Source organism: Hermetia illucens, chromosome 6, assembly GCF_905115235.1.
Source record: "Hermetia illucens chromosome 6, iHerIll2.2.curated.20191125, whole genome shotgun sequence".
NCBI lineage: Eukaryota > Metazoa > Arthropoda > Insecta > Diptera > Stratiomyidae > Hermetia > Hermetia illucens.
This window is the reverse complement of record NC_051854.1, coordinates 30,805,953-30,816,200: the sequence shown is the minus strand read 5'-3', so window position 1 is coordinate 30,816,200 and position 10,248 is coordinate 30,805,953. Positions and strand designations below refer to the sequence as shown.

Below are 10,248 nucleotides of genomic sequence, written 5' to 3'. Positions count from 1 at the left end.
TCGCCAGTTTTTATGTATTCCTCAGAGACTTGGGTTCTTAGCAAAAAAAAAAACTGCAAACACCTAGCCGCGTTCGAAAGAGGAATCCTCCGAAGAATTGTTGGGCCCCTACCTGAGGATGGACGATTCCGTATCCTACAAAACGACGAAATCTGTAAGCGATACCATGACTGTCTGGTTGTGGATAAAATCCGGCTCAACAGGTTGCGGTGGGCAGATTAGGATGATCTAGCCCGGAAAGTCTATAAGGGCAATACCTATGGTAGAAAAAGGAGACGAGGCAAACCTTGCCTGAGATGGAGCGATGGCGTAGATGGCGAATTGGTGGATCTCGGCGCAAAACCGGGATGTCTGGAGTTCCTTATTAAGGCAGATCTAGACCGGATACCGGTTGTTGCGCCGTTGATGATGAAGATGAAGCTGTCACCCACTGCAACTTTATGCGATCCCCTACAATTAATTTTGATTACATTTAAGTAAAAGTGTACGCTTCCTAAATTATTCGTAGTAAGATGTCACTAACTTGCATACTCTAGATGAGCAAATTATTTGAAATTTCGAAGTGTGCTATCCTTATCCAATACACTGTATACTTGTTTTTCGGGTACAAAATCGACATCGTTTAGAATAATTTGTTGTTTAGGATTTTGGCCACTCTTGCAAAAAATAAGCATATACACAAACCTATCGTTCCAATATCGAAGACACACGGACTTTCCAGTGCAGTTGCTTAGAAAGCTTTGTATCGTTCGTTCTTTTACCTTTGACTCACGGCGTAGAATAAACCCGCACATCTCGTAAAGGCTTTGTTGTAATTAGTTGCTTTCGTTCAACGCTACGGAAAGTTGAGAATCTCGCGGAGTCATTTTGTGCAATCTTATCCCTGTCACTTCAGGAGGCAGGACCAAGAGTATAAAAGCACCTCATTCTCGAGATCAAAAGGTTTTAATTTTTGTAATCCATTAACATTTAAGATAATTACCTTGCCATCTTTCAGGTTCAATTTGTGGAACAAGCCGAAATCAAAAGTCGAACTGCAAAAGGAGGAAGTGGATCAACGGTTCTTTTCGTTTGAAAAACTAAAACGAAACTGTTAAAATGGCGGAGCAACTGCCGTCAGCATCAACACTATTTAGTTTGAAACATGAAAACTACCAACTTCGGCATCAAATACAGCAAGTGAGGAGTTTCGTTATTGATTCCAGAATAAAGCAGATGACATTGGAGCGCAAATTCACAGAAATATCACATTATCCAGATTTCCTGATTGCGATGTAAGTATGTTTTCCCATTTAATTTATCGGGGAAGGGACTGTTCCTTAAGATTTGGACCTTATTCAAATCGATTCAGTGCCGTTGTCACATTCAGTCACATAATATATTTGAACACGGCTGAACTCCTCGATTGAAAATGTGGTTGGAGGCATAAGTTTAGAAGAACTCCCCAGAAGTGTGTATATGGGGATGTAAGGAATAACATAATTCATCATCATCAGCAGCGCAACAACCAGCATCCCGTCTAGGCCTGCCTTAGTAAGGAACTCCAGGCGCCCCGATTTTGCGCCGAGGTTTACCAGTTCGATATCCCTAAAAGCTGTTTGGCGTCCTGACCTACGCCATCGCTCCATCTCAGCCAGGGTTTGCCTCGTCTTCTTTTTCTACCATAGATATTACACTTATAGACTTTCTGGGTGGGATCATCCTCATCCATACGGATTAAGTGATCCGCCCATCACAACCTATTGAGCCGGATTTTATCCACAACCAGACAGTCGTGCTATCGCTCACAGATTTCGTCGTTTTGTAGGCTACGGAATCAATGTAGGGGCCCAAAAATTCTTGGGAGGATTCTTCTCTCGAACGCGGCCAAGAGTTTGCATTTTTTTGCCAAGAACTCAGGTCTCCGAGGAATACGTTTGACCAGTGCAATTCAACGTTGTTCGTTTTTAAGGTTTTGTGTGAAACAAAACCTTATTAGAATCGATTCGATGTCTGTCTGTCTTTTTTTTTTTTTTGAGGAGGTGGAAATCTTCAGACACTGGTCTGGACACACCAGCGTATGGGATTTTTACCCACTAAAACCACCCACGACTCCCTCCATGCCCCGCGGAACCACCATAAGGTATTACATCACGGGGCGGAGTCAGCTCACTCTAGCTTAATCCAATTTCTTCTATACGCGGCACACGTGACCGCGCTTTTCTCCTTTCCTCTGCCTTTCGCAATTTATCTTGAATAGATGCGATCATGGAGTTGACCGCATCCCAATTCTCTTGATGTGCTAGCATTTTCGGTACCAGATTTTCTGGTACCAGCACCTCTCCTAGAGTCTCCTCTAGATTCCTCCTTTCTTCCACAAATCTCGGACAGTGGAAGAATACATGCTCTGGGTCCTCTGGGACTCCATTGCAATTTGGACAATCGAGTGAGGTCTCCAATTTAAACCTGTGAAGGTATTGAAGATATCCTCCGTGTCCCGTGAGAAACTGGGTGAGATTATAATTAATCTCACCGTGTCGTCTCTCCAACCACTCCTTGATGGCAGGAATGAGCCTGTGCGTCCACCGGCCCTTTCCCGAGCGTTCCCACCGCTCTTGCCATCTATAATATTTATGGATCTCTCCCTCTCAGCGTTCTTCGTCCGCGATGAAGAAGAGGTTGGCTTTGCATTGTATATATTCGCCATCTCATCTGCCAAGATGTCAATCGGCATCATTCCAGAGATGACGAATGCTGCATCATCTGAGACAGTCCTGAAGGCAGAGCATACCCTCAGGGCTGTCCTCCTGTAGACTGAACTCAGTTTGGTAGCATTCCCTGACATCCACAACGCCTCCCTCCAAACTGGGGTCGCATAGAGCATGATCGAGGTCACCACCCTGGCTATAAGCAACCTAGAGGTATGCCGTGGCCCTCCCACGTTCGGCATCATCCTGGCCAGGGCCATACTAGCTTTGGATGATTTATCACAAACATACTGTACGTGTTGCTTATAGCTGAGCTTCCTCTCTATCACCACCCCCAAGTATTTGATGGTCGGCTTGGAAGTGATGATATGATTCCCGATTCTAACACAGGCGTAATTTCTCTTCCGGCGCTTCGTGATGAGGACCACTTCTGTTTTTTCCTCCGCAAGCGTCAAACCAGAGCTCTCCAACCAGCATTTGACAGCACTGATTGCCTCGCTTGATTATAACTCAGCATCTTCAAGATGCTTTGCGACAACAACCAGTGCTATGTCGTCAGCGTAACCCACCACTGTGGCTTCCTCCGGAAGGGGAAGATTAAGTACATCGTTGTACATGATGTTCCACAGTAGTGGGCCCAATACGGAGCCCTGTGGGACACCGGCGGAAACAACGTACTCCTGCGGTCCGTCATCAGTGTCATACCATAGCCTCCTTTCAGTTAAGTAACTATCGACGATAGCAGCGAGATAGGCGGGAATACCAATCTTCGCTAGGGATTTGCGTATTAGATTCCAATTGGCCGAATTGAATGCATTTTTCACGTCCAGGGTTACTACCACGCAATATTTACTGGTACTACCCTTTCCGTGAATTGCATCTTCGGCCAAGCCAGTAACCAATTTGATGGCATCAATGGTTGATCTGGCTTTTCGGAACCCATACTGCCGATATGAAAGGCCGCCTTGGCCCTCAACGATCGGGAGTAATCTATTATAGATTACCCGCTCTAACATTTTCCCCACCGTGTCCAAAAGACATATGGGTCGGTATGACGATGGTTCACCTGGAGGTTTACCAGGCTTAGGAAGAAGTACCAACTTCTGTCGCTTCCAAGCCGCCGGAAATATTCCTTCGGACATGCACGCTTCAAACAGCTCAGCGAACATGTCCGGCCTGGATTTCACGGCAAGCTTAAGGGCCTTATTCGGCACTCCGTCCAGGCCCGGCGCTTTATTGTCTCCTATTCTGCTGCAGATCTCCAGCAGCTCGTCTCTGGTGACTGGAGAAATTGCCGTCACATTCAGAGGTGGTTGGAATATGTTGGTGCTCTCCTCTTGCTGGGGGAATAACCCCTGGATGATTTTCAGCAAGAGGGTGGGACACGTGATCTGCGGAGAGGAGCGGCCTTTGAATCGTCCCATCACTATTCTATAAGCACTCCCCTACGAGTTGATGTCCGCTTCTGAGCAGAGCTCCTTAAAGCATTTTGTCTTGCTTCGCTGGATGGCGAGCTTGAGGGTTTTGCGGGCTGCCTTATAGGCGCACTCTTTCTGCCCCTGATCGACTCTACCTACCGCCCTCTGAGCCGCTCTTCTGGCTCGGTGGCAGGCTGATCGAAGACCGGTCAGTTCATCATTCCACCAGTAGTTTGGTCTTCTACTGGGGAATGAGCACCTCCTAGGCATAGACGCGTCACATGCTTTGGCGATGCATTGAGCCAGATGGACGGCTCTTTCCGTAGAGGCGCCCGCTATATCAGGTTGATCTAAACACACCTCTAAGAAGCTCTGCTCATCCAAAGATTTTGCAGACCAGCCTGAAACCTTTTTCGGTTTCGGGCATGATAGGTCTTTGCCCTGTGGCTCAACACATGTCTCAAAGAAGATTGCCTGGTGATCGCTGTGGGTGTAGCATTCGCTGACGCACCAGGACATACCACGCGCCAGCGCAGGGCTGATAAAGGTCAGGTCTACAACCGACCCTGACCCCCCCTTTCTGAAAGGTTTTTACGGCACCTTCGTTAGCCAAAACCATGTCCAGCTGCGCAAAAGCCTATAATAGACTGCGCCCCTTAGCATTTGATTCTCTGCTACCCCACTCTAGGGCCCAAGCATTGAAATCACCAGCAATCACCTTTGGACTTCGTCCCCTTGCGTCGAGAACAAGATTATCAAGCATTTGCTCGAATTCAGGCAGTGTCAAACTTGGTGGGGCGTAGCAGCTGTATACATATACACCACTTATTTTCGCCCACACAAAGCCACTGGCTGCCCGACTTGCAGTACATTGTATGGCTTGTCGACCACAAGCCCATATCGCCGCTCCACCAGTCGAATCTGTGACCCATACGCCACCGTGGCGGTTTCTGTACAGTTCACTTATGATGGCATAATCTTCGAACGTGGTCTGCTCAAGTAAATCCTGAGCGACCCTGCAATGATTGAGGTTTATTTGAATAAACCTCATTTTCTCATTCCAGTAAAAAAACTCGCAAATCTTTATCAACTTACGAACTTGTTTTCAAAAACTTCGAACAATTTTATATGAATAATTATCCGCTTATCAATTAGCACGAAAAACTCTTAATCTCGATGAAAAGTCAAATTGCCAAATAAAGCAAATATAATAATAATAAAACGTTTCAAATTGTTGTGTTCACCACCGCGGTTGGAAACTGAAGAGACCGGCTTATTTCCATGCGGTCCTTACTGTCCCAACCAACGGCATTTTTCCACCGCTAATTCTCCACTCCCTTGGTGCGTTCTAAAATGAGTGAGTGGAGAGTTCCGCGCCATCTACCCGTCCGCATCCGCAACATTCGAAATAAATTTCGAATGCTGCAGATCCTGCCGCTCCACATCACTCCGCCCCCAGACGAAATCTAGGGGGTTTCGGCGACGGATCCCGGAACTCCGTTCCCCGTTAATCCACAAAACGGACACGACGCTGCTTCGGGGTGCACACGGGTTTCAGTCTGGACAAAGATACCGCCTTTTTGTGTCCACCGATCTCGAGCTGGAAGAAATGTTCTCCCCTCTCGAGAACGCGGTACGGGCCCTCATATGGAGGCTGCAGCGGCTTCCGGACGGCATCCGTCCTGACCAGATCGTGCGTGCATGTGTCCAGTTCCTTGGGCGAACAGGCAGGTGTGAGCGAGTGTCGAGTGGGTGGTGGCGCTTTGATGCGTCGGAGATTGTCCCTCAGCAGACGCACCAACCCCGACTACGTCAGACCCGATCTCTTGCCGAAGACCGGATCGCTTGGGAGTCTTGGGTTCTCCCCGTAAACCAGCTCCGCGGGGCTGGCAGCAAATTCCTCTCGGCGGGTTGTACGTAGGCCGAGTAGGACGAGAGGCAAGACTTGAGTCCAGGACGGGTCGTCGCGTGCCATAATGGCGGCTTTCAGCGTCCGGTGCCAACGTTCTAGCATCCCATTGGATTGCGGGTGGTATGCCGTAGTCCGCTGGCGTTTAAAACCCAGGAGTTTGCCTAACTCCGAGAAAAGGGTGGATTCAAATTGCATTCCCTGGTCAGTGATGACCACTGCAGGGACGCCAAAGCGAGGTATCCACTCTCGGCAGAGGGCTTCGGCACAAGATTGCGCCGTAATGTCTTTCAGAGGTATTGCCTCAGGCCACCGCGTGAACCTGTCGATGATTGTGAGGCAATACTTATAACCGTGCGAGTCTCGCAAAGGCCCTATTATGTCGAGGTGCATCGTGTGGAAACGCTTGGTAGTGCGGGGGAATGAGCCCACTTCTTTCCTTACATGCCTGGAGACTACACTTTTGGCATGCGATGCACTCTCTGGCCCAGGAATTGATATCCTTGTTCATGGAGGGCCAGAAGTATTTTCCGGTGACTAACCGGTTTGTTGTCCTGATGCCGGGATGCGCCAAGTCGTGAACTGCGTGGAACACTTCCTTGCGAAATGTGGCCGGAATGTATGGCCGAGATCCCTTTTCCGATTCTTCGCAGCAGAGCGAAAGGTTTGAGCCGAAGATGGGCAACTCCCGAAATTTGTATTTGGGGTGGATTTGAGGCTCTGAAGTGCTGCGTCATCCTCCTGCGCCTTGGCAATAGCCGAGAAATCGAGTGAGGCGGGGATGTTAACCTCGGAGACACGAGACAAAGCGTCAGCAACTATGTTGTCCTTGCCGGACACGTGCTGGATGTCTGACGTAAACTGGCTTATGAAGCTCAGGTGTCGAAGCTGACGAGGGGACACTTTGTCGGGCTTTTGTTTCAAAGCATACGTGAGAGGCTTATGGTCCGTGAACACTGTGAACGGCCTGCCTTCTAGGGAGAAACGGAAGTATTTGATGCTCAAGTACGCGGCGGCAGTTCGCGATCGTAGGTACTGTAGTTCCGTTGAGCGGGATTCAACTGTTTCGAGAAGAAGCTCAACGGCTGCCAAACTTGATCCACCTTTTGGTGAAGGGCAGCACCTACTGCGATGTCAGAGGCATCAACAAAAACGGCTAGGGGTGCATCTTGCAGAGGAAATGCCAAGAGTGTAGCATCAGCCAGTTGCTGTCGGGATTTATCGAACGCGCGGACAGCCTCTTCAGACCACACAATCTCTCGTGTGTCTTTTGTTTTGGGGCCAGGCAAGTACGCGTTCAAAACGGACTGGTGATGGGCGGCCTTGGGCAGGAAACGACGGTAGAAGTTTAGCATGCCCAAGAACCTCCTCAACTCCCTCACTGTTTTCGGACGCGGGAAGCTTGTAATTGCTTGCACCTTGTCTGGGTCGGGCTGTATTCCTTCAGAGGAAATGGAGTGGCCGAGGAATCTCACCTGTTGTTGAAGGAATTTGCATTTCTCAACGTTTAGGACTAAACCGGCCTCAAGGAGACGTTGAAAAATGCACTCGAGATGGGCTAAGTGCTCAGACTCAGTGGAAGAAGCGACCAAAACATCATCCAAATATACGAAACAGAAATCGAGGTTTCGCAGGGCTGAGTGAATGAACCTTTGAAAGGTTTGCGCCGCATTGCACAATCCGAAAGTCATTCGGGTGAACTCGAAGAGTCCAAAGGGTGTGCATGTTGCCGTCTTTGGAATGTCTCAGGAGCTACTGGGATTTGGTGGTATGCCTTGGCTAAGTACAAGGTCGAAAAGATGCGGCAATTCGCGAGGTGATGCGCAAAGTCGTGGATGAGTGGAATCGGATATCGGTCAGGAACAGTCTGTGCGTTTAGCCTTCTGTAATCCCCACAGGGGCGCCATTCGCCATTTGGCTTAGGGACCATATGCAATGGGGAAGACCAACAGCTGTTTGAGGGCCTGCAGATACCCTGTTGAACAAGTTGTTCAAATTCTTTCCGCGCAATAGCCAGTTTCTGGGGTGGTAGAGGACGCACCTTCGAGAAAATCGGGGAACCAGTAGTATTAATGTGCTTCACTGGTTTCGAGATACTACACTCGGTAGTAATCTGGCTGAACTTTTGGAGGAGTGTCCGAACACGAGAGTCGGTGATGTCTTCCAAAAGAACGGAAAGGTTATTGTCAGCGTGAGATACCATTTGGCCCGACAAATTAAGGTTGGTTGTGGGGTCTATAAGGGACTTATTTTGCAAGTCCACCAGCAAACCATAGTGACACAAGAAGTCTGCGCCTAATATGGGGAAGCTGACATCCGCCAGGATGAAACGCCACGAAAACGTCCTACACAAGCCAAGACTCACGTCCACTTGCCTGTACCCGTATGTATTGATGCGGGAGGAATTTGCTGCCGCCAGTTTGAGGGGTTGTGGATAGAGTTTATGATGCCGGGGTACGGGAAGAACCGAAACCTCCGCACCCGTGTCGACGAGGTAGTTGCGCCTGCTGAGGAGGTCGAAAATAGTTAGGCGACGTGGCGCTGCGCTCTAGGTGGCCGTCGCCAAGACCCACCGCGGACCTAGTTTTTTGCGGTAGGCGCGAATTTACAAGGTAGCGTACATCTTGTCGCTTTATCTCCGAATCTCAGATGGTACCAGCAAATACCTTTGTCCGCAGGATGTCTTGACGACCTGCTATCCGAACGCCCTTTTCGTGTGGCAGACCGTGAGCGAGCTCGCGATCTGGCACTCGAACGCTGAGCGTCCAACGTCGCCCGCATCTCGACCACGCTGGCTGTTAAAGCAGCTATCTCGCGCCTTAAGTCGCTCACCTCATCCGACTGTGGTTGAACGGCCGCTATGGTTGGGCGAACGTACACCTCCTGCACCTGGTCGGCCGTCACTGCCAGTTCCTCCAAGGAACCGGAGACGCAAGCTAGGATCGCCTGGGTGCCCTCCGGGAGCCGTCGCAGCCAGAGCGACTTGATCAGGTCATCGCCAATCTTGCTCCCACCCAATTGCCTCATTTCGCGAAGCAATTGGCTGGGAGTTCGATCACCCAACGTTAAAACCGCCAGCAAGTGGTCTAATTTTGCCGACTCGCTTGCCGACAGGCGCCTGATCAACTCGCTCTTGAGCTGTGTGTACGATGCCGACTTCACTACGTCGGACACCAGAAGAATAGACTCTTCGTCCAGGCCGCGTAGTTGAAGCGGGTCGCGTCCGATGTGATGCCGGACATTTGAAACTGCGCGTCCAAATGCACGAACCACAGTTCCGGGTTCCGCCGTCAAAACGGAGGAACGCGTACGGCGAGGGCGGTCACTTGCGGGTCCGATGGGCCTGCCGCGTCTTTACTGTCCAACGACATCTCGAGTAACAAAAAAGTAAGAGTTTTCAATGAACACGCGATGAGTCTGTAACGAAAAACGCGGCGAATTTACTCCGACACGGCAGGCCGCACCCACGAATGACCGCACGCACAAAGTGGATAACACGACCGAAGCGGACGCTTGCTAGGGCAGACCGAAAATAAATAGTTGCCGAGAAAATGGAGAACCCGCGATGAGATAACACCTTGACGCCGTCTCTTGCAGCGATTTTTAATTATTATTATCTGAACTATGAATATAATATAATAATATATATTAAATATACAAATGCGGAATAAATAGTGTAGAAAACTTCTATGTGGTTTTTATAGTAAAAGATGTGGTTGTTGTAGCATTAGTTGGAATGAAGTTGCGGTAGGCTATGCCTGATGAAGACGATGATGATGATGACGGAAGTGTTGGCGGTCAGGTTGTTACTGATGTCGCGACTGCTGATGATGTAGAATTCAGCTGCTCTTGTAGCTCCAGATACTTGGCAGCTTTTAAGAAATTTCGAATGCTGCAGATCCTGCCGCGCCACAGCAGTGAGCGCCTTCCTAAATTCCGGACATTTGGCACTTCCGGCAATGTGCCGGTTATCCTGTCCCTCTTTGGCTACGCACAATAGGCATTTGGGGTCCCTATTGCACTCTCTGGCAATACGGCCTTTCTCCCCACACCTTCTGCATCGATCGGACCGATCAATGTTGCCGGTGCATGCCTTCGCGAAGGGCCCAAACATGAGGCATTTAAAGCACCTCTTTAGTGAAGTTTGCTCCCTTAAACGGCAAACAACCCATCCAATCCGAACCCTTCCGGCAGCTAACAACATCTGCGCTGCCTCCGCTGGCACTCGTATGGT

The 10,248-nt window shown here is 49.4% G+C and overlaps 1 protein-coding gene across 3 annotated transcripts in view; it reads left to right on the top strand.

Moving 5' to 3' along the window:
• Positions 1 to 838: 838 nt before the first annotated feature.
• Positions 839 to 10,248, top strand: part of LOC119660517 — a 35,936-nt gene continuing 26,526 nt past the window's right edge. For all 3 annotated transcript variants that reach the window (XM_038069134.1, XM_038069133.1, XM_038069135.1), the window contains exons 1-2: positions 839 to 942; positions 998 to 1,274. In XM_038069134.1, the coding sequence (XP_037925062.1) occupies positions 1,099 to 1,274 (176 nt within the window). In that variant the 5' untranslated portion in view covers positions 839 to 942; positions 998 to 1,098. The remainder of the gene's footprint in view (positions 943 to 997; positions 1,275 to 10,248) is intronic.